Source organism: Protomyctophum parallelum (genome assembly GCF_964188405.1).
Source record: "Protomyctophum parallelum genome assembly, chromosome: 21".
Classification (NCBI taxonomy): Eukaryota; Metazoa; Chordata; class Actinopteri; order Myctophiformes; family Myctophidae; genus Protomyctophum; species Protomyctophum parallelum.
In genome coordinates this window covers 32,864,933-32,885,769 of record NC_139713.1, presented here as the reverse complement: position 1 = coordinate 32,885,769, position 20,837 = coordinate 32,864,933, and the positions used below count along the sequence as shown (strand labels likewise).

Here is a 20,837-nt window from a genome sequence, read left to right as displayed (position 1 = left end):
CAACAGAGGCTTCTACTGGATCTCCTGACTCTACTTGATGTGGCTCACTCTATTCTTTTTGCCCTCGTAACATATGTGGTAGGCCTACTGACTAGCTATATTTTCTATTTCAGGTAAAGGACACTTTAATGACACTTTATGCCTATTTTTCTTTTTTTAACTCTCCCTCTTTGAACAGATTAGATTGTATTGACCTCGTTTATTGTTTTTTTCTTTACTGATGAGATGGTCTAGACCAGGGGTTCCCAAACTTTTTTGGACCAGGTACCCCTTTTGGGGTAGATATTTTTCCAGGTACCCCCTCATCCTCGCAACACAGATAACAATATATTTACAACCACAAGCAGTGTTTCCTGCAGGAAAAAGCTTTGGCATGGTGCTGGGCGCAGGCCGCAGGGGGGCCTTCTTGCGTCGAACATTTTGATGAATTAATTAATTTGATTCAATAATTAATGAATAAGATTAATAAATTAAGATTAATTTGTATTATTGCTCTTGTATTGCTATTGGAGACACTGGGGGGACACTGGGCAGGCACTGGGGAGGCACTGGGGAGGCACTGGGGAGGCACTGGGGAGACACTGGGGAGGCACTGGGGAGGCACTGGGGAAGCACTCAGGGGGACACTGGGGAGGCACTCAGGGAGACACTGGGGAGGCACTCAGGGAGACACTGGGGAGGCACTCAGGTAGACACTGGGGAGGCACTCAGGGGACACTGGGGAGGCACTGGGAAGGCACTGAGGGGACACTGGGGAGGCACTGGGAAGGCACTGAGGGACACTGGGGAGGCACTGGGGAGACACTGGGGAGCATGGGGAGGCACTCAGGGGGACACTGGGGAGGCACTGGGGAGGCACTGAGGGGACACTGGGGAGGCACTGGGGAGGCACTGAGGGGACACTGGGGAGGCACTGGGGAGCATGGGGAGGCACTCAGGGGGACACTGGGGAGGCACTGGGGAGGCACTCAGGGGGGCACTGGGGAGGCACTCGGCTGGGCACTGGGGAGGCACTCAGGGGGGCACTGGGGAGGCACTCGGCTGGGCACTGGGGAGGCACTCAGGGGGACACTGGGAAGGCACTGAGGGGACACTGGGGAGGCACTGGGAAGGCACTGAGGGGACACTGGGGAGGCACTGGGGGGACACTGGGGAGACACTGGGCAGGCACTCAGGGGGACACTGGGGAGGCACTCGGGAGGCACTTGGGAGGCACTCAGGGGGACACTGAGGAGGCACTGGGGAGGCACTGGGGGGAAACGGGGAGGCACTGGGGAAGCACTCAGGGGGACACTGGGGAGGCACTGGGGAAGCACTGAGGGGACACTGGGGAGGCACTGGGAAGGCACTGGGGAGGCACTGGGGAGAAACTGCAGCCACTGGGGAGACATTGGGGAGGCACTGGGGAGACACTGGGGAGGCACTCAGGGGGACACTAAGCAGACACTGGGGAGGCACCATGGCGGACACTGGGGAGGCACTGGGCAGACACTGCAGGGCAGACACTGGGGTGGCACTTGGGGAGGCACTGGGGAGGTACTGGACATTTCATATCACACACACACCATGATTCACTAGCCCCTCAAAAAGGGGGCTTGGGGTACCCCCTGGCTATGCGTCGCGTACCCCTAGGGGTCCGCGGACCCCACTTTGGGAACCGCTGGTCTAGACGTTGTGGTGTCTACCCCAGTACACGGCGGAGGAACCGGAGCGAGAGCGCTCGTCCCCAGCTGAGTAGCGAATATACTTCCCGTGTTTATTGAATGCCACAGGGCAGAAGACAGACTGTGTTTAATCACGTTCTCGTTGAAGTCCAGAGACTTGGTCCCGAGACGACAGCCCTAGAGCACCATCGAACAAATGCCCGGCGGGAGAGGAGGAGGAGCCGTTCCTGGTGCTGCTCATAACCGTGGAGTCTCATCAGGTGGAGAGCCGCGGCGGCGGCCCCGGGCCCGCGGGTGGTGCGTCTGTCCCTGCTGGGGGTGAAGGAGGGGGAGGGGGAGGAGCAGGGCGGCGCCCTGGAGGAGGAGAGCCGGAGGCACGGCGACATCCTGCAGCAGGACTTTGTGGACTCTTACCTCAACCTGACCGCCAAGACCCTGATGGGCCTGAACTGGGTGGCACGCCACTGCCCGCGGGCCGCCTACGTCATGAAGACCGACAGCGACGTCTTCGTCAACACCGAGTACCTCGTGCACGAGCTGCTCCGCTGGCCCGACGTGAAGCCCCGGAGGAACGTGTTCACGGGATATGTCCTGGGTGGCAGGCCGTACCGAAACAAAGACAGCAAGTGGTACGTGTCCGAAGTGGAGTACCCGAGCCAGACGTACCCCGACTACTGCTCCGGGACGGGCTACGTGTTCTCGGGGGAGCTGGCGGCGCGGATCTTCAGCGGCTCACTGGGCGTCGCTCGCTTCCCCTTCGAGAACGTGCACGTGTGCATGGTGCTGGACAGGCTGCGTGTCCCTGTCACGCCGCCGCCAAGCCGCTCCCTGTTCCGCTACGAGGGACTGAGGCCCTTCGACAGCGACAGCTACAGCCGCCTGGTCACCTCTCACCACGTCACGCCCCACGAGATGCTGGACTTCTGGCGCCGCCTGCGCCCGGCGGCGGAGGCCCAACTCCCTCTTGTGTATTATTCCTTATATATCAGTGAGTTCATTTAATACGCTATTGTATATCATATTGTACAATATGTTTCTAAGGGAGTACTGCAGCAAAATAAGATAAGATAAAACTCTATCGAGCCCAGAGGAGACATTTTGAAACTTGGGCCTAAGGATCAGAACAACACACTGAGGCCCAATGCTTTGTTTGTGAGAACAACTAAACAAAGACAGATGTCTTACGAAACCCTGGAAAGTAATGGGGCGCAAAAAATCTCGCTGCCAGGATTTTTCAATGACTTTTTTATATTCAAAAGGGATGATGGAGGTTAGTAGATTTGAGGAGTGGGGTAGTTGGGTGCATAAAGGGAGTTGGGGAGTTTGAGATGAATGTGAGCCATTTTACATTCCACAGCATATCATGTTCTCCTGTGGGACCGCAAATGTTTTTGCGAAATCAAAGAAGCAAGAGGTCATACGACTTCTTACATGGCTCCCTTATCTGGGCCTGACAGCGTCTGTTTGTAACGGAGCAAAAAGTTTTCCTGTAAATATACAAGTGTCTTGAGATGGATGTCTTCATCGGTTGCCAAGCTGTTCAATGTGATTGGAGCGTTTCCCTCTGGCCCACGTCTTTTTACGGCGTTGCGTGTACTGTATGTCTGTGCGCGTGTCTGTGTGTGTGTGTGTGTGTGTGTGTGTGTGTGTGTGTGTGTGTGTGTGCGCGTGTCATCAGTTTGACCCTGTCAATGCATGCCGGCTGCGACGTGTTGTGAACTTGTAGATCGGCTATTTCCGGCAACAAAGCACACCCGCGTGCAACAAAGCAGAATCAAACCTTCTGTTATAAAGATTGATATAATGCCTGTCAGTGACCCAATGACTCTCACCTGCATAGACCCAGTACCGACTGTGTGAATAATAGACCGAAGTTATTCTAAACCACACTGTGCACTGTGTGAAGGCCAGGGTGCCCTCATGCCGCGAAAAACCTCAGACCTGGATTCACCTCGAGCAATTTTTCATATCAATTGGAGCGCGGTAAACAACAATGATGGACTACATCCTCTGTTGAAGGGAGGTGGGACAAGCGTGTTCCGAGGAAGGGAGAGGTCAGACGTGGGGGAAGTGTGCCCGGCCTGGCAGCCTCCGCATGGCAGCTCAACTCTCAGTTTGACAGTGGAGGGGGGGGGGGGGGGGGGGTCAGAAAGAGAGAGAGACAGAGAGAGAATTGGCAGGGAGGAGCCGTCTTGCAGGGTCCATTGATGTCACACATTGGAATGGGGCAGTCATCGGGTTCTTGGCATGAGGCCGAGACCGGACCAACGGAGCCACAACTCCAGTTAACCCATTCTGACCTGAGATCAGATTCACACAAGGTTTCCGCCGGACACACACTGGTCCTGATGAACCCATTCTGACCTGAGTTCAGATTCTAAAAATGTCAGTCGCTCTTCGATTTTTTTCAAAAATAGCAGACCTACAAGCTCGTATCGCGCCACTCGGTGGCGCGATATGAGCTTGTAGATCTGCTATTTTTAAATAGCTAAAGCATAACATGATGCCGACACCAAAATGGGTGCCCGTTCAGAATGGGTTAAGAGAAGAGAGCCGTAAGAATAACGGGAAGCCGCTGTGCATCAGCACAGTACCGCAGGAAGAAAAGAAAATGCTCCAGAGAAAAAAAAGGAAAAAGTCTGAGGAGCAAAAACAATATTGTGAATCATGAAAGCTCTGGAACAAAAATAGCAGAGAGGGGCATACAGTATCATCACGGGCCAGTTACCTTTCGATAGATTGATACAGAGAGAACTGGCAGATGAAGGGAAGAGATGGTTAATGTAGGACGGACTGTTAGACGCAAGCTTCAGTGAGTTCTGTTGAAATGTGTCTGCATCTCTTAACCTACGTAGGCAAGATATTGTGAGATTCAGGCAGTACTACTTGTCCACCAGAAGGTGTCCTACCCACATTTCTCAAAGGAAGAGGAGGGAAAGCACCTCCAGCCACTGTTGATCCAGCCATCAAGGACCCCCAAATTGACACTAAGGCCTAAAAAAAAAACGTTGGTTTCCGATTGGCTGTCCTTTTTGGGCTGAGTAGGTAGGGAATTTTTTTTATTTTTTTTTATTTTTTTATTTTTCGTGGGAAGGATGGGTAGCAAGGAATTTATTTTATTTATTTTTATTTATTTATTTTTTGTGGGAAGGATGGGTAGCAAGGATTTTTTTTCTTTTTTTTCCTACGGCAATGATGGATAGGCTTCTTTTTTAATAACTTCAATATTTGCCTGAAATACCATCTTTTAAATAATGAATGGTTCAAGTACACATAACACTGTATGCCTATACAGCTAAACATTTGAAAACTTTGAATAGAATGTCCACACACTGGTTGAATACTTTAGAGTTTTAATTCAACTCCAAACCAAAGTAAAGTGCTGCATCACTCACATACCAAAAATAAATACAAATGTAAAAAAAAAATCTTCAAGTAATAAAGCTGAAACATGAACTTGTGTTTTGAAGCAGAGACCTACTGGCTATCCCTGGATCAAACAAATTAACTTAAACCAACCAATGGCATGAGGAGTTGGAAAACCAAGAATACTGACTGGTGAATGAATTATACCAGGATTTGAAAATAATAAAACATTTTACCCCAGGGTATGAGATGAGCTCAATTCAGAATGAGGAGCTTTAACAATTAAGTCCATTCTAAATACTGATATACAGTATGCAGCTTAAAAGTGAATAGTGTTAGAACGGTGGTTGGTCAAACAGATTATTAGAACGATGGTTGTTGAACTTGCTACCGCTGTCTGGCCTCTGGTTTGCGAACCAAATTAATTGCTTAGTGTTCAGCATCAAAGTATATAACTTAAGTTAACTTGCCATATGCTTAAATGTTCTATACGCCCATCGATTAATCCGCAATAGCTCGTTTTGGAAGCGTCGGGGCTTAACGAGACACCGCTGTCTCGTTGAACCCAGCTGGGTGAATAACCTAAATCAACGTCACCACGGTAAATGCTCCATATAACTATGAAAGCGCTAATGTTAATGTTCACTGCATACATGTAATATAGTTGACCAAGCAATGTTACAGTCCACTGTATGCTACTACAGCTATTTGGTTTCCAAATCGTAGCGCTGTAGACTACAGCAATTTAATTATCGCAGCGCAGCGCGATGTGCCCAAAAGAACAGATCTGCAAGCTGTCGACACGCAATCGAGCGGCATGTTGATAGTTTGTATGTCTGTTATTTTGGTTAGGCAACGCACATTACGCGTGGTATGTGGGTTTGAGAGGCAATGATTAATGTAGGCCTACAGTAGCCTAGTAGATTATAGCCAAGTTGACAGTTGTCATAATATTGTATAGCTCTGTTCTGGACTGTTGCACAACGTTAGCCAACGGTGAATGATGAAAAAGTTGCACTTTGTTAACGAGGACAGTATTGGACATGCTGCGTCACTTCAGAGGATCGCTGCTACTTTGATTCAAAGATGTTTACTCACCCCTGGAAATCGCTGGAAACCATTAGAATGTTGGAAATGGAACGTAAATTACAACCTCAAGTAGCCTACCATGCACCTCGCGATGACTCATTCCAAAACATTTGCGCACGTGATATTTTACACATTTCTCAAAGGAAGAGGAGGGAAAGCACCTCCAGCCACTGTTGATCCAGCCATCAAGGACCCCCAAATTGACACTAATCATCCCACGGACCCCCCATTTGAAAAGATATGCCAGGGACACCCATAAGAGAAGATGTTTACGGCTCTAGCAGTGATTCTCAACCTGTTTAATTTCAAGGACCCCCAGTTTGACATGCATTAGTCTACGGATTAATGGCATTTATATCTCCCCAATCCCCAATTTATATTGTAAAATCAATCTTAATTTAACTCTGAGTAACGGGTCCATTTGGTTCCATTTGTAAACTCGATTACCTCTGGTTGTTGCGACATGCACTACAATACTTCACCATTATGTTGCTATGTATGATAAACATAAAATGTATATGTGTACGTTCCGTAATGTAATAGCTGTGTTATTGACACCCCCGCAAAGGAATGACGGATTCGGCCAAACTCCGAAATACCTGTATATGCGTCTCAATGGATTTGTATTGGTTTTCTGTAGTTGTGTTGATGTGATGGTTGTGTGTGGGGATGACTGATTCATCCTGTATGCATCAATTTCCTGGATGTGCTACAGTCACACTTAGCTCTGAGTCCAATTAGTTTGATTCAGACCAGGTGCGACTGCTTAAATCAGCAATCTTGGCATTGCATTTGCATGTCATTGTCACGACTCCGATGTGACCGGCTTCACACTCGGCTCTCGTACCGCATCTTCAATACAGAATATACAGAATATCGTCACTGTCGGCTGGAGGAAACCCTGTATGTCCAAAACCAATTCCTCATCATTAGAATATAAAAGATAGTACAAATAGTGAATATAGCCGATCTACAGCTTACATTACAACGACACTTATATGATGAAGTTGGGCATTCATTTATGAAAATGTACGGGTATTTTGGCCGAATCCTTCATGGGGTGAAAACAACACATTGGAATTGCATTAGGGAACTTACACTTAAATTTGTTAAATTAGATAATTTTATTAATTCATTCATTCATTAATTCATTCATTCATTAAATTAAAATTTATTAATTAATTAATTCTTCCGTCATAGCGCAACATTCTAGTGTAGTGCAGTTGATTGCAACAACCCCCGATGTTATGAAAAATATTCACTTTCACTTTCCGTGATTCTGCCAATAATCATATTCTTCGAGACATGCATCCGACCTTTTGTGGGGTCAAACAAACTCACTAGGACATGATGTATGTGTAGCCAGAAGAATAGGGATACAAGGTTTCTGTTGGGGGCAGTCGCTGACCAGCCTGCGTCGGGGCCCACTCACTGACCAGCCTGCGCCGGGGCCCACTGTCATGTAGCTACGTCGCTGCATTAACGATATTCAGGTGATTGGTTGGACTGTTCTCGAGATACACAACATCACACACACATTTTAACCGTTTATTTATGTCCACATAACGGAGACACAGACACAGACAACTATTATAGGTGCAGTAATGTTACATGTTGCAAAATCAGGCTATTGTTTAATGACTAAATAATGCACTGCTGTTCACTTGCTGTATTTATATTTTGTGCCGTCAAAGTAACTTTTTCCACCTCACCTTAAGGGCATTCAGGCCATCCTCTTTTAATAATAAACATAGTCTGAACTCTGATAGCAAGTGGAGATTAAAAGATAGCTTTTGCAGATAAAACTCTAGCCTGAAAATGTCATTCCTGAAAATGTAATTTGATCAACACCGGAGAGCTAAGATACTGTAGTAAGGATAATCACTCAGACAGATTGCCTCCAGCTCTGTCCGACGCACGCACGCATGCATGAAAGCACGCACAGAAGCATGCACGAAAGCATGCACGCACATAGATGTTCCCTCACGCATATCGTTGCTGATAAGAAACCTCTTATTTCCATAGTCTTAACTGTGTGTGTGTGTGTGTGTGTGTTGTAAATTAACTGATCATAATACAGTGTCACGCAAAAGCATCACGAGTAGCTGGTCCGCAACCTCGAAATGCGGTGAGAAACGACACACAGTTTGGGACATAGGATGTTTCCACCCGAAAGAGACGATATTCTTTCTTCCCCATCCTGCTATGCCCCTTCAAGGCATCCTGATATTTTGTTGCTGTTACGAGCAACCTCGTATCTCCATATTTAATGTGTCACACAAAAGTTGTGAAAATGTCCGATCTACAAGCTCACAACGCATTGTGAGCTTGTAGATCGGCTACTTCCTTACAATTTTAACACAAAAGGTTTCCACCTGACAGCGACGATATTTGCTGTGTGCGAAGCGAACTCCGGGACACAACACAGATGCCTTTTTATTTTGTACTTCCTGTCAATAGACTAGACAATTTCCCTTCTACCAGACTAATGGGGAAGTGTTCATCTCTGCATCAGAGAAAACACCGGGCAGTGTGAGATGTGAGATGATTAGTAGTGACACCATTAGAGACTATACAGACCGCTTCAATAACACAACTCTTATTTATTTATTTTGTACAAGGAGAATTCTGCCGCTTTGCTGCATGTCTTGTCCTCTGTCTTTAACCTGTTAACCCATTCTGACCTGAGATCAGATTCATACGAGGTTTCCGCCGGACACACACTGGTCTGATGAACCCATTCTGACCTGAGATCAGATTCTAAAAATGTCAGTCGTTCTTTGATTTTTTTCAAAAATAGCAGACCTACAAGCTCGTATCGCGCCACTCGGTGGCGCGATATGAGCTTGTAGATCTGCTATTTTTAAATAGCTAAAGCATAACATGATGCTGACACCAAAATGGGTGCCCGTTCAGAATGGGTTAAGAGCTGAGGCCCGCCATTCTACAAACGTTTTCGTGCCGTGGAGGACCCCCAAAATGATCTAAATGCTTTCCCACTTTGTGTGTGTGTGTGTGGTGCGTGCGCGCGCGTACGTCTATCAATGCGTGTGCGTGTGTGTGAGCTTGTCTGATGCGTTTTGCACATGAGCCATGGGACATCTCGTCTCGGTCGGGGGTCTCTTTAGACCTGATTTTTCTCTCCACGTGGGCCAGAGCCACCAGACGATTTCCATGGCACATTTCTGCCTGAGCTCGTCATCACAGTCCCCTCGCCGTCACATGCTGTCGCCAGCAGGTAGCAACAAGATGAATTTAATAAGAAGAACTCACACTGTTCCCTCCCCGTGCGTTGTGTGTCTCCAGCAAGGCGGGCCGCCAAAAGAGTCCAACCCCCAACAAGCAAGAGATTAAAGCCTGACTTATATGTTGTTGCGCACCGGTGTCGGAAATGGTCGATCCACAAGCTCCACAATGCATTGCATGGCATCACGTTGGGAGCTTTAGATTTTCGGCACACGACAATAAATTAAGTATAAGAATACATAATAGATTAAGAATGTGTACTAGAATAAAAACAGCATTTATTGAAGAAAGCTGTCTAGAGATGAAAGTGGGAAATTAGCATTTTTGCATTTATGAATGATTAATCCTCGCAAATGCCTCTTTTTGGGGGCAAAATCAAGCTTTTCAAAAAGCTGTTGTTCATTTCAGACGCATTTAGTTGTGTAAAATGGAATGGATCTGAGATCTGTGACTCTTTAACTTTCCTGAACTCAATTATGTTGAGGCTGTAAAGGGGCCTAAAGCAATTAGATTGAGGATTTGTGGTAATTGAGTTAGATTTGAATGGAAAAGCCGTACCACTGTTAGATCTCAGAGTAATCATTCCTGACTCACAGGAACGCGTGGCTTACTGTCACTACATATCACGAACCGGCTCTCCTCGGCAGAATGAAGGCAGAACACATTCGCTTTTGCGAAGCTCTCCCGTCCATTACTCCTTGTTGGATCACGTGGTACTAGTCTCTGCGTGAGCTTAGCATGTGTGTAGGAGCCAGATACACTGTGGGTGGATTGGGAGCCCTGTAATCTTGAATGTGGTTGCTAAGGCACAAGCTGGTTGATTGTGTGTGTGTGTGTGTGTGTGTGTGTGTGTGTGTGTGTGTGTGTGTGTGTGTGTGTGTGTGTGTGTGTGTGTGTGTGTGTGTGTGTGTGTGTGTGTGTGTGTGTGTGTGTGTGTGTGTGTGTGTGTGTGTGTGTGTGTGTGTGTGTGTGTGTGTGTGTGTGTGTGTGTGTGTGTGTGTGTGTGTGTGTGTGTGTGTGTGTGTGTGCGCGCGCATGCGCGTGTGCGTGTGCGCGTGCGCGCCAGAGAGAGAGAGACAGTCAGAGAGAGAGAGATGGGTGATTAAGGTGAGGTCATACACGCCGTGTCGACCGTCATGGCAGTGCTTCTTGGTGGTACGACCCGTCCAGGTGGCCCTGTGTACGCAGCATTCATCTGAGACCAGAGCACAGATTAGGAGAGGATTTGGATAAGCCTCTCTATACCCTATACTGGGAGCCAAGTTCACCGCAGGGGAGATTTAGATCAGTGGTTCCCCTCAAACGTGCCAAGGACCCCCGAATTGATATGATGTTTGGCTGCGGACCCCCATCCGAGCATATATTGTGCTATATTGAGCTAAAATATAGCTATTCAAGAATGAATAGCTAGGCCCAGGCCGTAGCGTAACGGTCTGGGCACTGGACTGGTGATCCAGTCGCGGTGTGCCGCGGGTTCGACTCCCGGACCCGACACGGCCTTTACCGCATGTCATCCCCCCATCTCTCTCCCGTTTCCTGTCAGCCTACTTTCTATCCCTTAAAAAATCAATAAAAGGCGTAAGCCGCAAAAAGAATATCTTAAAAAAAAAAAAAAAAGAATGAATAGCTATATTTTGAACATGTTAAGAAGGCAGCAAATAAAATGAATACAATGCTTTAAAAAAAAAAGCCTCACGAGCAACAACAAACAACTCTACAAATCTACAGAAAAGGAGTAGGATGAAGTATAAAACATATCTAATCCTTGCCCTTCATTCGTCATACCTCATCGTCGCATTGGCATCCATATTTTAAAGTAATTTAGCTGAGGACCCCTTGGAACACCGTCAAAGACCCATGGAAGTCCCCGGACCTGACTCTGAGAACCACACTGGGCTAAACCTTTCCTCCTATCCTGGGAGCCAAGTTGACAGCAAGGGAGATTTACAGTAGATCCTGCCTGGCTTAAATAACGTTGGACTGGTTTTTACTGTTAAATTGGGCTTATTTCCCAGTGCTGGTCTAGTACAGTGATTCTCATCCTCTATAATTTCAAGTAACTCCAGTAAAGTAAACACCACACCCGTGTGCAGTGAGGGGCGCTCTTATCATCATATATCATGATTATCATCATAGATCATCTCATTCCAGCCAATCACAATTTGCGTCCTCACTTTTGTCTTCAATGTTTGTGTTTACGTAATGTGTAAAGACTCAAAGATGACCATTCATTTTCAATGGCATTTATTGTTTGTGTTGGGACAAACACTAAAAGCTGGCCATTCATTATCAACGGCATTCAATGTTTGTGTTAGGACGATGTTTGTGTTTACATAGACCCTCAAAGTTGGCCCTCAAAATGACCTCAACATTGTACTTTACATGTACACACTGCATGAATCTATTCTACGTCCGAGTATAGACATGGTAACGCCCCGCCTGCCTCTGATTGGCCTACCGACACTGCCCGTCTTGCCCCCATGGTCTCACCAGACTGTCCTCCGAGAATGACAGCTTGGCACGCGCGACAGAATGCAGCCTTGTAACTTTTATTTTTGTAGAAGAGGCAAACTAATATTGTTTATGCCGTTTGCTTTGATTTAATAATTGTTTGAACACAGGATTTGATTTTGGTGTGTTCTAAATAAAGTGTTAGTGTTGATCTAATTATTGTAAACTAATACTATTATACTAAAAAAGATAAAGAATCACAGGAAAAGAGACCTTACAGTACAATAATGTTTCAAGTTAACACAAATACATTACATAATAATCAACACACTTAATTTAGAACACACAATCAATTATTCCATCTGCAAATGTTTCTAGTTGTCGAATGACAAGGTATATAGACTATACTTTGTCAGTTGTCATACAACTACTAGAAAAGGTAGCAGGTCTACAAGACCCGAGGGGTTAAGTATTAACCACATGAACGTCGGAGTCCCTATTCTGTCTCTGCTGGGGGTTGAACCTCTGCCTACCTGGCTTTACACACTGATAGGGCCCTGTATCTTTTTTTTTTTCACTTCATTTTTATTGAAGGGAGAACAGACAAAAGAAACAACTAACAAGACTATACGGAAAGAAAAAGACAAAAAGTAAAAGAAAAAAGGGCTGCATTTTTACAAAAACACAACCTATTGCAATATCGCTAGGCTGAGAGAAGAGATTCCACTTTTCCCCACTTTTTATAGAATTTAAGGGCCCTGTATCTAAATGGAAGATATGTCTCTTCTCAGGTGGAGACACTGTAGAAGACAACACAATGGAAAACCCACCTTTTATGTCTAGTCTCATCTCACAAGAAGAAATGAAGGTGTTAGATTGAATTTACGTCTTGTTTCACCCTGAGAGCAGTTTCATTGCAGAGCATTGTGTGCATACATCGTGTTTGTGTTGACACTGTCTTATAGTTCTTGCAAAACATTCTGGAATTAAATGACACCGGCGTTTGTTAAGGTGGAGAGATTGCACGTGAGGGAAATACAGAGCAATTGCGCGTGTGTCTGTGTGTGTGTTTAAGACCTTATCTTTTTGATCAAAACTAGATGCACAAACACACACACAAAAAGTAATCTTGTAACCATTGATTGCAGAAACAGCGTGTCCTTTCTTGTGCTCTGTAACAAGTCTTACATTGGCCATGCTTACATTGGCCTATTCCTAACAATATACTTCACATGCGAGTGTGCGTTTGCAAGGGCCTGATCGTTTTTGATAAAAAGCTAGGTGCACAAACACGAAATAATTCATCTTACTGAAACACGGTGTCCTTTCTCGTACACTGCACAACAAGTCTCACACCGACCGGGTTTCGCTTTTTCTAACTACATTCTCGATATAGAACGTCCATCAAAACAACTGTAAAATGTACATTAAATAAGCTCGCATAATCCATCCGCGCGCTCTATGCTTCGCCTTGCCAGTGACCCCTGCATAACCCTTTCTCCGGTAAATTGTTTATGAAGCCCTGATTTCTTTTTCTTCCCAATCACGGCAGAGTTCCTGTGGGAATATACGCGACCGCCACACTTCCTGTGCCTGTGCCATACATGTTGTTTACTCCAGATACTGTAGTGTACGTACGCTGTTGAGTTTGATATGCCCCTCAATGTGTAGTAGATATGGTTACTGATGTTTGTTTAGTTGATTTGTTTATCGTAGATTTATTTAGAAACTTTCTGTGGGAATGAAAAAAGAAAAGAAAAACACTGGACCACATAAGCAACCACGGCACTGGGTTTCATCCGGGTCTACATCCTGTACAGGTGTTACCAATGATATTAATTAAGGAGTTCCATTCAGGCCAAACAAAGTCAGGGTGCTGCTTATAGACATAATATATGTAGACGCCGGATTGGCCACTCTATACTGTATATGTCAACATGGCAGCCATATTGTCCTTGGCAACTTGCCATAACTCCACTGCAAGAAATATACGAGTCATGTGCAGTTTTGGGCTGTACTGTATATCACTATGTAATGAAAAAGTATTGTTTTGTTTTATAGCATTGCTCTTAAATAGGCCTACAGAAAGAAATACGTGGATATGAAAACCACATTGTTAATTTCACCAAAATATCCTGTATCGTAACATGCAGTAACCACATAATATTTGTAATAAACCAAAACACTTGAAAATCATTTTAACTTTAGTGAGTTATAATCATTTCAATTGTGTAAAAGATGTGCATGTAGCCTATATTATGAATTAGGAGGTGCAGCTTCACTGAACTCGACCAATATGGTCCATATTGGTCGAGTTCAGTGGAGCTGATGTCACAATATGGCCACCATATTATATGGTGGCCATATTGTGACATCGCTCCACTGAACAGCAGCAACAGTGTGGTGTCTACGACGTGCAGTATAATCTTGGTGGCGCTATTATTTCTCTTGGCTCACTGAAGGGCTCTCCTACACTAAATGGACCAGAGCCTTAACCCATTTTGGGCGGTAACCCCTTTTGGTGTTTTAACCCATTCTGACCTGAGATCAGATTCTAAAAATGTCTGTTTGAAAATGACAGTTTTCTGAAAAAGCTATGGTTCCATGTCAGTCGTTCTTCGATTTTTCAAAAATAGCAGACCTACAAGCTCGTAGCGCAACACTCGGTGGTGCGTTATGAGCTTGTAGATCTGCTATTTTTCAATAGCTAAAGCATAACATAATGCTAACACCAAAAGGGGTTCCCTTTAAACATTGTTATAATTTAGCTATTGAAAAATAGCAGATCTACAAGCTTGTAGGTCTGCTATTTTAGAAAAATCGTGAAAATGTGGCGCAAATCTTTGAATATATATTCTTTCAGAGCAAACGTTTTTAACTCAAATCTTTGCTCAGGCCTAAATTGGTTAAGTCTTGTTGTATCACAGTGCTTTTCTCCTCATCATACAGACGGTTATATGTAGCCCACCTGTAGAATCTTTAACAATTGTTGTGTTGTTACCTGCAGGAAGAAGAAAACAATTTATTCCCTATCAACATGAGCACCACATCGCCAATGAACCTCATCCTCATGGCAGACTCTCCCTCATATGCATGGTGCTCTGTTTCCAGTGTCGTAAACATCTACGTAAGTACAGCACCATCTCTCCCTCATATGCATGGTGCTCTGTTTCCAGTGTCGTAAACATCTACGTAAGTACAGTAGCATCTCTCCCTCATATGCATGGTGCTCTGTCTCCAGTGTCGTAAACATCTACATAAGTACAGTAGCATCTCTCCCTCATATGCATGGTGCTCTGTTTCCAGTGTCGTAAACATCTACGTAAGTACAGTAGCATCTCTCCCTCATATGCATGGTGCTCTGTCTCCAGTGTCGTAAACATCTACGTAAGTACAGTACAGTACCATCTCTGATACACCTCACCTGATATATACATTAACCACTTAAAGGAGAATTCCATGCTAGAATGCTTTCTTATCTTTCTTACCTTTCTTTGTAGTCGTTACGTCCCCACCAAAGAGGTCCAGGTGTTTTTTTGTGCAAAAACTCCTTTTTGGCTATTTTCCCTACCATAAGCCCTCAATGAATTGCATTGAATTGAATGGGAATTGAATGGGGCTTTGGGGTGTTATGCTAATTCGCTTATTTCCATCTAAATAAGTAGTAAAGTGTGCCGCTTGGGATATTGTTTACATTATGAAGAGAGGATATATACAAAGAAATTATCATTTTGAGCGATGGAAATAAGCGAATTAGCACAACACCCCATAGCCCCATTCAATTCCCATTCAATTCAATGCAATTCATTTAGGGCTTATGGTAGGGGAAAAAGCCAATAAGGAGCTTTTGCACAAAATAACACCTGGACCTCTTTGGCGGGGACGTAACGACTACAAAGAAAGGTAAGAAAGCCTTCTAGTATGGAATTCTCCTTTAAGCACTATATACTTCGTGGTATGACAAATTATAGCAACAAATAGTCAATCTACAACCTAGGATTTTTGCCTATAATGACATGCCCAAAACAGGGATGCAGGGATGAAGTTATTTTAGTGTAGAACAACAGCCCCCTGGTGGTATTGCATTGGGGCCCCAAATCATTGCCAATACACTTTTTCTTGGGCATCTTGGATAATATCTGCCCAGATGTACATACATTATGAAGCTGCTATCTGCCATCAGCTGTTTTATAAAATCAAACGACCACAGCTGTGCCTCCCTCTAGGCCCATTTGGAGAAACAATTAACCTTGTTTGTTTACTCTGGCGGTCCCCATGGATGTGTGTGTGTGTGTGTGTGTGTGTGTGTGTGTGTGTGTGTGTGTGTGTGTGTGTGTGTGTGTGTGTGTGTGTGTGTGTGTGTGTGCGTGTGCGTGTGTTTGCGAGAGAGATATTTAGCGCTTTTTCACTACATACTGCACAATTCAAACTGTATCAAAAGTGCTGGGGTGGCCCAAAGGCGTAGCTCTGTCATAATGTTCACATTCTAATGAAAATCAGGATTTTTAACGTTAGAGCTCCAATCTATTTGAATGAATAAAACATTTTTTCAAACAATCTGTATGGTAGAGCATGTTAATACAATACAACTATAGTGCATATGGTACTCAAAGTACCATATGGTACTATAGTACCAGCGGTACACAAAGTGGGGTCAAACATTGTAAAACATATATTTTTTAATATATTGTGATGTTGCGGGGTAGCTAAAAGGACGAGGCAAGGAGACGATGTTCAAGTTGCTAGTTCAAACACACTGAGCCTGGATTTATTCCCTTGCCGAAGCAGCACAAACTAACCCGAGGTTGGTCACTGACGTAAAACAATAAACAAAGGGTGGCTAGCCCAAGGCTACGAATATCAGAATGTGCTGTGTCTCTTAACTCAGTTAACTCAGTCCAGTCTTTAGCACAACAGAACAACCTATCCTATACTTTTTTCCTCCCCGGAACCCATACAGTGACACCTCCCTCAATCAAAGTAATAGAACATACAAGTGTGTTTGTATATATATATATATACTGTATATAAAAAAAATCTTCTCTTCTGGGGGTCCCTGACACAAAATCTTTCCAGATGGCGGTCCGTGGCTAAATACATATCAATTTGGGGGTCCTTGACTTAACCAGTAACCACTAATCTAGACCCTGGTCGGGTAGGACACCTATTCAAGCATAGCGTTAGTTCATTGCGGCACGGAGGGCAGATGGTTTATATGTGTGTACATGGTTCCCCCTCATTCATTCCCCCTAGTGATCTATACTGCTTCTTTAAATCCGCTGCCTCTCTAGGCCACGCCCTCAATCCCACAGTGCAATTCAGGTGGCTACTTAAGCAGCCTCAGCTCACTTCTCTTTCTCTATGCTGAGCTGTCAAGCAGCTCGTGCGGCGCCAGCGTGAACATTTCCCCCACCTCCTCCCTGTAGCTCTTAGTCCAGGGGTTATGGGATATTATTGTATTGTTTGTGATTGTGTTGAGTTTCATTGTGTTGAATCATGTGTTACTGTTGATGTGTCATTACTGTGTTGTTCATGGATTATTGTATCTTTGGCTCTGCTCTGGGGGGTTGTTGATATCAGAGCTGTGTCTTGGTGCACAGATAATCGGAGATATCAAATGTGATATCAGACCTGTGTCTCGGTACGCAGATCACATGAGCAGAGCCACACCGCCATACTAACATGCAATAGCTTTGCAATAAATGGTCTATGGTCAATCTGAGCCGAAGTGTCTCAATGAACTACTGTATATAGCCTGAAGCTCAAAGTACAATGATCCTGATCAAGTGGACATGCCTTACTGGCAGAGTGGAATTGGTCAAATTTGGTCTCTAATGCGGGAGACCCGGTTTCGAATCAAGTTGATATTTAGGTGAGTAGAAAGCAGGAAGACCACTAAAACGACTTGTACTTAAAATAGATTTTGTGATGAAATGGATCTAGATCTCATGTAAAGCCGATAATATCAGTTCAATATGGTGTAATGACTCATATTCTCTGGTAATTCAAATGCATAAACATTGTTATTGAAACCACAAGATCTTCAATGATTTAGTAATACAGTTTATAATACATTATTTAACATTTAACCTGTATGATCGAACTGATACTTACATAATGGAGGCCACTCATGTAATCAATAATACATGATGACTTTTAATTTTCTGCTGTTTGTGAACACCATTTCTCAGCATTAGTGGCGGATGGAATGTTTACAGTACTGTCAACAATCACTGATAAGATGATAAAATGTTGATACGATATCACGTATCATGTCCTGTTCAGGGTTGGGAGAACATTGTCTTTGACTAGGGGATGTTTTTGTGGGATGAGCAGTATCACTGGGGGAGGAATAGTGTTTTACTGTTACTGTGGGCAGATTGTGAACAACAGCATCTGCTCTGTGTCTGAACAAGTACGTCATCAACTTGACAGCTCGGTTGGGGGCATGCCCAGTTCACTATCCAGCTGTGATAGTGACAATCCTCCTTGGACTCCCACAGGCGTATATAACGTTGCGTATAACGTTGAAAAATACCACAGCTCAGCAGAAACTTTGCAACCTCTGAATCTTGGCCCTAAATACCTTGTCGTCGAGGCACATCGTAGACACGCCAGGAAGCCCTCTGAGTGCCAAGCTAAAGCTACAGACAGTCAGGCGACTGACCGCCACTGCCTCGACTCCTATCCTCAACCTCTTCAGCCGGTTTTGCCAAAGAGGTCACATGCAGATAGTCATGACTCATGACAGCGAATTGTGTTTCCCTGACCCTGGTGTTCTGATAGCTGTCCGGTGTCCGCGCAGGACAAATAGTACACTGGAACGAGTGTCGGGGTAATGGTGTCTGCTCAGCATCAGGGCTATGGAATCTTTAACTGTCATGGAAGGGCCCTTCGGAGGTTAAAGATAAACGTATGACTTGACCAGGAGAGCACAACCATCTTGAGTCTCAGTTCATCTTCAGCTAATACTGAGGGGGAAGGAAATATAGAGTTTTCTAGAAGACAGAGCCACTCCTTGTGTCAAGAACTCAAGACTACTTCCTCTCATACAATACGTTGACCTGCGGCTGCACAACATCAAGCTGATTCTCTAAAGGCCTATTTGAAATTGTTTGTCTTCCATTGCAGTACTTCCATCATCAACATCTAGAGATAGTGACTTACATACACACATACTGTAAATATTGTACTATAAGGGGCTTAGGAATTGATTTAAAATATGAAGTAAGTTTTTAAGTATGCGGAAAGTTGCATTTCCCAGTTTCAAATAAGTCTGTATCTCAATGTGCAGTTTGACATAAGACAATACTGTAATTGTAACTACATTGACCATTATCCCCAGTACAGTATTTATTTATTTATTTATTTGACAGGGACAAAGCTCATTAATCAACATGTCAGTTTTCACATCAATGTAAATGGGCCAGAGTTAGCCGAAGCTAAATTTCATCTGTAGTCCCTGGGCAGGCTCTTAAAAAATGAATGAATGATAAAAAGAAGGACAAAGTGTAGTGTGCCTGCACACAACACCATGCGTTGATGCCATGTGTGCATATGTGCAAGCACCCAACACCACGTCCATACAAAAACTCAATACAATACAGATAAAAGAAAGACAAAGTGTAGTGTGCCTGCACACAACACCATGCGTTGATGCCATGTGTGCATATGTGCAAGCACCCAACACTACGTCCATACAAAAACACAATACAGTACAGGAACAGATCGACATGGTACAGGGGACAGAACAACGGCAAGTGAAGTGAGAAATGACACCGGTGATAAATACTAAATAGTGCTGATAGTTAGTTACTCGTGATTACAAATTTGAGTTGTTTTTAGCCACTTTTTCAGGTTGAATTTGAAGGTTAGATACTGTAGTTGGAGGTCTCTCTTAATTCTGTATGGAGACTGTTCCAGTGATGGGATGCTCTAACAGAGAAGACTGTATGTAATATAGTAGTTGAAAGCTAATTTTTCTTTAATCTTTTCTTCAAGGTTACTTAAGTTGACACACCATAATACACATTAGGCCTGATTTATGCTTCAGCAACAAAGTTATTTTCAGTTGAGAGAAGTCTTGACGCAATGTGTTATTTTGTTGAGCGACATGTCAAAACGACATTCGGTCGCCAAAACATAAATCAGTATTGTGTTCCTCAAAAGAACAAAGGAATTCCCCTAAATTAAATGAATGCCAGCTCTGCTCCTTCTTACCAGAGCACAGGTCATACTGCAACGCCCATGTATTTGTGCAATGTGGCATTGCTAATTATACAGTATATGTTGCTTTATTGTAAATCGAACTAATGAGGAAGTACAGTATAAGACCTCATGTCTGCAGGGGGTCCATTTCTAGTTCAAAATAACATGTTGGAATATTGCTGACAACATTGATGGGGCTTAATAAATGAAGCCATTGTTGAGTCAGGATCCGAGGTTGAATGGGTCTCACACTATCACACTACTGTTATGTGGGTGAATATGGCATTATATACGGTACAACTATAGCTTCCCTAAGAAAAATATTTGACTTGTGAGTGAATGCCAATAGGAGTGGGATTGTGCCAATTGTTAACTTTCTACAAACAACAACATAGTCTGCCATAAAGTCCGCCATACCCGGGCCACACACGCGCACACACACACACACACACACACACACACACACACACACACACACACTGAGCACACACTGAGCACACACTCATTCATAAGTGCTTCGTCTGAGGTCCATTATTTCCCATTGGTCCAGGCAGGGAAAAAAGCAGAGCGTCTAGTCTATGGTCTGGATGTATATATTTATACCTCGTATGGAGCCAGATTCCAGCCGACCCCGCTGACGCACAAGTTAAAAAGGTCCCATTTCCCGGCCCCACTCAGGAAGTGAAGGAAAGACCTTGGCTCCAACAGGGTTGTGCAACTGGACTTGTGGACACCATAATAAACATTCCTTTTCAAATGGTCCCCGCTCGGAGAATAGGGGGAGCAGGTTGGGGGTTAAGACACAGACTAAAG

General features: G+C 44.4%; 1 protein-coding gene across 2 annotated transcripts in view; it reads left to right on the top strand.

Annotated features, from left to right (window-relative positions):
- Positions 1-20,837, top strand: part of eng (endoglin) — a 62,908-nt gene that overhangs the window by 29,421 nt on the left and 12,650 nt on the right. For both annotated transcript variants that reach the window (XM_083794287.1, XM_083794286.1), the window contains exon 4: positions 14,824-14,943. In XM_083794287.1, the coding sequence (XP_083650413.1) occupies positions 14,824-14,943 (120 nt within the window). The remainder of the gene's footprint in view (positions 1-14,823; positions 14,944-20,837) is intronic.